General features: G+C 48.6%; 1 protein-coding gene across 2 annotated transcripts in view; it reads left to right on the top strand.

Annotated features, from left to right (window-relative positions):
* The first annotated feature begins 3,947 nt into the window (after nt 1–3,947).
* The window catches only part of GAS7 (growth arrest specific 7), a 103,411-nt gene continuing 101,358 nt past the window's right edge, over nt 3,948–6,000 (top strand). For both annotated transcript variants that reach the window (XM_065748622.1, XM_065748624.1), the window contains exon 1: nt 3,948–4,180. In XM_065748622.1, the coding sequence (XP_065604694.1) occupies nt 3,998–4,180 (183 nt within the window). In that variant the 5' untranslated portion in view covers nt 3,948–3,997. The remainder of the gene's footprint in view (nt 4,181–6,000) is intronic.

The following is a 6,000-nucleotide window of genomic DNA, read 5'->3' as shown; positions in this document are numbered from 1 at the left end:
AGTAGGTACAGCTCTGGGTGATGTTAAGGGACAGATGACTAAACATGCTCTGGAACAACACAGGTTCTACAGCAGCCATAGTAAGGCAGTTTCAGAATTAACTATGTACAAGAGGAGTCAGGCTAAATGCAGACTCAAAGGTAAAGCTGTTCTGTATCACTATTATTATCGTTTTTTAAATGTGTTAAAAACACGTATTTGGTCATATTGATAGGAGTCATGAATCTAACTCCTTTCTCTGGAATGTCTGAATTCCTGGGCGCCTGAGTTTCCAAGTGTGATACTCCAGAATATTTGGCTTAGGAGGTCCCTACACTGCAGTTTGGTGGATGATGGGATAGTTTTCAGGGGAAGCACTGTTATACACTGTCCCGCTGTTTCACTCTACCTCGTGTATTCTCTAAGTTGCTTTCAGAAAGTCTGTTGACTAGATTAAATTTTGTTCTGAGCTCGTGTATCTGTTCTTATGTCTTGGCTGTTCAAAGCACTGAAAATGGTCCTTTCTCATCAGAAACTAAAGCATTTAAACATGTTAAGAAGTGTATCTTTTCTATACAAACTCAGAATGTTTCCTCTCCAACAACAGAAGTAATTTCTGCTGGAGAATTAGATTACAAAGGTCATTTAAAGATCCAGTGCTACATGTGATTTCTTTTTAGTCTCTTCTTGGCCTCAGGAGATCTGGTGTTCCTGTGCCTAGCAAACAGGAAAAGCCAATCAACTATTCATGTGATCCTGGACTGTCCTGACTGAAGAGCTTTCCAATTCCAGCTCTGTCATTTTGATCTCTGCAGGATTCTCAGCATTTCAGTTTGCTAGAAAGTTAGAAATCCAAACTTGAGGTCTTTACAACTACAGATTTTGATGGCAGACAGAGAGAAAAAGGTCCTCTCAAGGTGGGATTCATCTCATCCTAATGCAGAATGTGCTCATGCAACACTCATTCTAGAATCATCTTTTCACCACTAATTGGGAAAATCTCCCAGATCAGATGTCAGAGTATAACAGTTGTGACTGCTCAGGAAATAAAATCTGTAGGGATGTTACTGCCAGAGGTACTGTTATGATTGCTCGGTCAGACCTATAGAGCACCAGCTGTATAGAGCACCAGCTGGAGAACACCTGCATCCTGACAAGATGCTTTAACAGAGCTAGAACAGATGATAGAAAACAAGATTGAATCTAAAAGCTGACTAGTGCTCTTGCTGCTGCAAACCTTCAGAAATGGTTTCTTTATCTTTCCCACTGACTCTGGCTCTGATGTGTTATATGAAAATGCTTTCTATGCCCATAACCCTTCTCTTCCTACAAGGATCACAAGAATATCTGCAATAAAGACAACACCTGATTTAAAAGCAAACATAGATAAGATAAGCCTTTGATAAGAGCTTCTCTCTCTGCAAGAAATGAAGGCATCCTGCAAGTTCAGGAGAAGGACCAGACATATCTAAAGAGAAAATGGCTCTGTAATTATCTGCAAATTGAAATGACTGCTTGTGGGACCTGATCAGGAGACATGCACTTCCAGTGACTGAAGGGGATCCTTTGTAGCAATCAAAGCCCTTATTTACAGGTTGGACATCTGTACACAACCAAAGTGAAGTTGTATTGATAGATTTAGAAAAATATATATAAAATATGATCTTAGTGTTTACACTGTGTCTTGTCTTCTACCCAATGTGAAGTCCTGAAAAGCTGAACTTGGAATTGTTTCAGGAAATGGACAAACTCAGGAATAAAAACCTACTGAAGACTTTCTCACTGATCAAATTTACTGACAGAACATATACCCCTGGAAAAAGAGAAAGCAGAACAAGCTGGAAAGCATAGAAATAGCAGAGGAAAAAGTATCATAAACTAACAAAAGACAAAGAATGGCATTGTCAGAGAATTCTGCTGATAGATGTACATGGATATATGCCATGATATCAAGTCAATTGCTTTTTGCCAGACAAGGCATGGCTGATGTGCTAAGAACACATAATGGACCATAGTTCAATAGTTCTGAGACAAAATGCTTTTCAAAAATGATTTTAAGCTATTTACCACAAATTCAGAGAATCCAAAATAGAATTGTGGATGTTAGTCTCAAAGTATCTGAAAGGATAAGAACTCTGCTCATTAACCCTGCTAATTGAAGAATACTTTACTGAAGGACAACTTCCAAAATGCTCCTTGATTGCCCATTTCATAGAAAAAGGTACCATAGTTTCTTAAAACCAATTAAAAGAGAGAAGGAAAAATACCATAATCAACTGTCATATGAATTAAAGCCTGTGCAGCCCTGGACCAGGAGACATGCACATGGTGGTCCGTGATGGGCACAGAAGGGAGCCGTCTGTTCTGAATGTACTCCTCATTCCTATGTACTGGTTGTAAAGCAAGAACCAAATAAAACAATAAATGTGGGGCTACTCCTCCTCCTCAGAAAAGGATGGAAGAGAAAGGAAACCGAATCATAGAAATAGGGCAGACCATAGAGGATACAGTGGCCTGATCAAGTTAGTGAAAAGAACAGAGCCCATAGAAAAATGTTGTAGGTTCTGCACACCTTCAGGTGACTCACAGAAGCACACCTGTGTCCTCTCCACTGGAACAGAATGTGACGCATGAGCCAGAAGTTGCAGAAAGCAACTCACAGCCAAAGCCACACACATGGTGGTATCACACACATGCAGGAATGTCACACAAATGAAGGTGCCACCATGTGTTGCACCAGATGCACACACAGAAGTGTCTCATGCGTGCAAATCACACACACTGAGTGCATTTGGAGCAAGTGGAGTGCTCAGTGAGTGCCACAGACATACACTTGGGAATGGGTCACCCACACCTGTATGTCACTATTGCAAGCCAAAGAGGCTTGTGGTTTGTTATACTGATCCCAATCCCTGTGAATTAAATCTCGGAATGGACTCAAGATGTTGACTGAGCAAGGGTGTGCCTTTATTTATTCAAAATGGGAAAGAGAGAGGAAAAAGAAAAGGGAAGAAATGGAAAGAGGGGGAAAAAAAAACAAGTCACTACTGTGGATCTTGTCATGCCCTGAGGTCTGTCCTCCTCCTCCTTCTCTTTCTGGGCTGGTCAGGATGCAGTGAGGCTTGTGCTGCCGGCTGTGGGGCTGGCAGTACCTGTGATGCCATGTGATGGTCCTCTCCCATCAGTCCAGGAACTGCTGCCAGGTGGAGAGTTCCCAGAATCAGCAGTGTGCACATGCTGTAGCACCGTGTTTATTCCTATGCATGGTCGTCACCTCCACATCACTCACATCTGTGCATCACTCACACCTGCATGTCACCCATGCCCATGTCACCCACACCTATATGCCACATTCATCCATAGGTGATGCTGACCTGTATGTCAATCACTCCTGTACACCACACTCACACCTGTATGTCACACACACATCTGTATGTCACACTCGCCTGTGCCACTCCTATACATCACACACACCCATATGTCACTCATACCCACGTCACACTCACCCGTCCATCACTCATCCTGTACATCACACACACTCCTGTATATCGCTCATGGCCCTATGTCACAAGCACCTGTATGTCACACACACCCGTATTTCACACACACACGTGTTCCAGGTGTGTCTCTTGGTCAGGCAGCACGGGTGTCCTACACAGGTGTACTTCACAAGCACACGGGTGACGCCATCACACGCGCGCGTGTCACAACCGTCTCTCAGACAAGTGCCTCCAGGAGCGCGTTACGGCTTCCCTCAGAAGCACGCACTCTTCGCGCTGCCGCACACCCGCGGTCCCGCGCAGGCCCTCCTCCCGCTCACCGCCGCTCCGGGGCCGCCGTGCACGCCCCGCCCTTTCTCTCCGCGCTCGGTGCGCGCCGCGCCCCCGCAGCGGGCGGAGCGGGACGAGACGGGGCGGGCTGGCTCTGGGTGCGGCCCCTCCCGCAGCCCTCGCTCCGCGGGAGGGCGGCGGCGCCCCGGGTGGGCGCTGAGCTGGGGCCGCGACGCGCTGCCGGCAGCATGTCGGGGTCGCGCTGCCAGACGCTGTACCCCTTCTCTGGGGAGCGGCACCGCCAGGGGCTCCGCTTCGCCGCGGGGGAGCTGATCACGGTGCTGCAGGTGCCGGACGGCGGCTGGTGGGAAGGGCAGAAGGAAGACGGGCTGCGCGGCTGGTTCCCTGCCAGCTACGTGCAGCTCCTGGAGGTAGGAGCGGGGCCGAGGGGCGGCGGGGCTGCGCGGGTGGGAGCGGCTGTCGGGCCAGGCCGGGCCGGGCCGGGCCGGGCCGAGCACGGAGCGCTCCGCAGCGGTCCCGTCCCGCGAGGCTTCGAGCGCCGGCGACGCCCCGTGCCCGGAGCTGGGAGCGCTCCGGGGCGCTCGGTGCTGTTGATCTGCGCTACGTGACGAGGGCTGCTCCGGACGCTTCTGTTTTCTCACTGTTGCTCAATGGCAGCAGTCAGAGGTGGTGGTGCTGCGACTCCCGGCGGCCATACGTGTCGGCCAGGTGCCGCACGAATGCCTTCCCTCTCCTCTCCATTCACTAAGCGTCTCCTGGGTTGATGCTCTGGAAGAAGTAACCCAGATATGTCCTTTCTGCTGCAGCATCTCCTGGCTGGCAGGGACGCCCTTCCAGTGCATGTTGTCTTGCCCAAGCACCTCAGGGACCTGCGCAGCACAGAGGCCGTCACCTCACCACCAAGATTCCTGGAGGTGCCAGTTGTCCTCACAGCCCTGTGGTTTGGGCAGCAGCTCCATTTGTGCAGCACTGCTTGCTTCACAGGTGGCTTGTTACTTTCTTTTCTGTGTAAAAAATATACCATCCAAGTATAAAATTCGTGTCCAGCTTCACTGTCTTTGCATTTGTGAAAGTGAAATCTGCAGCATCTTGTAGTACTGCTGGAATCTGCCATGAGCCCATCAGCCCTCCTGCCTGTGTCACTCGGGTCATTGGCATGCTGCACTTCAGTGGTCAACAGCACAGTGCTTCTCAGTCACCTCTACCTTCCAGGTTTCTGCTGGGGTGCATTCCCTGCTGTACTGCATGTTCCCCAGGCCTTCCCCTCTGGGACATGGGGAGGGCAAGGATACACAGCGCTGAGTAGAACCAGATGGCCAGGTGCCTGCAGAGCAGTGTTCTGGGGCAGGTCGTTTGCTTATAGATTACAATCACCCTTCCATTTTGCCAGTCCAAACAAATAAAAAAAATTGTGGTGTTTCCATGGAGTTGCTGTTGCTCATTCTTAGCTGTTGTACAGGAAAGCAGAGGCAGAATTTCCCCACTCAGCATTACAGGAGTGAGGCCAGGGACTTCTCTCTGCCTCTGAAGCACTCAAGAACTATTGTGCTATGGTTTAGGAGCGTGAGAGTCCGTATGTTCGTCAGGTGTGCCACGTACAAGATCATTTACTGAGATACATGAATATTTGTGGTCTCACACATTGCCAAACATTCACACATCTAACCAAGAATTTAGAAATCATAGGAGGCAGAGTGGATCATCCAGTGAGACAAACCTTGCTAAGTAAAAAGTCACACTTTGACTTCGTTTTATATAATCTTCCTCTTGGAAACACCTTCCTTCCTACAGAGGTCTGAGTGTGTCACACTGCACATGGTGTAGCTGACCCAACTGAAGGCACCATGGGAACCTCTTGTCTTCCATTCTCTAATCCTGCAGACATTGGGACTGGCACTGGGGACGTAAGATTATGTGGAGGATAGAGCCATGAGTATGATCCTCTGATCAGCATCTGTGCTTTGGGTGCCTCATTTCTGTGGCATCTGGCAGTGTTCAGCACTGTACTGGGAGCAAAATTTACCCTCACAGTGCTGTCGGAAGAGGATACAAACTCCTATGGCTGTCCTAATAAGGGGCTTACACCAGCAGGTACTGTGGCTTGTATCTCTTTGCCCTGAAGGACAGCTGGCTGTGTGGTGTGCTGAAGCAGGAGGGTGCAGGTCGTGATCCTTGTCCTTGTATGCTTGCTCACACTGGGTGATAGAACTTGTCTCTTGCAAAGAAGAAT

The sequence above is a fragment of the Cyrtonyx montezumae genome, unplaced genomic scaffold, assembly GCF_038088225.1.
Source record: "Cyrtonyx montezumae isolate F1298 unplaced genomic scaffold, pur_monq_1.0 scaffold_50, whole genome shotgun sequence".
NCBI classification, from domain to species: domain Eukaryota; kingdom Metazoa; phylum Chordata; class Aves; order Galliformes; family Odontophoridae; genus Cyrtonyx; species Cyrtonyx montezumae.
Note: the sequence above shows the minus strand (reverse complement) of the source record. Positions and strands in the feature narration are given on the sequence as shown.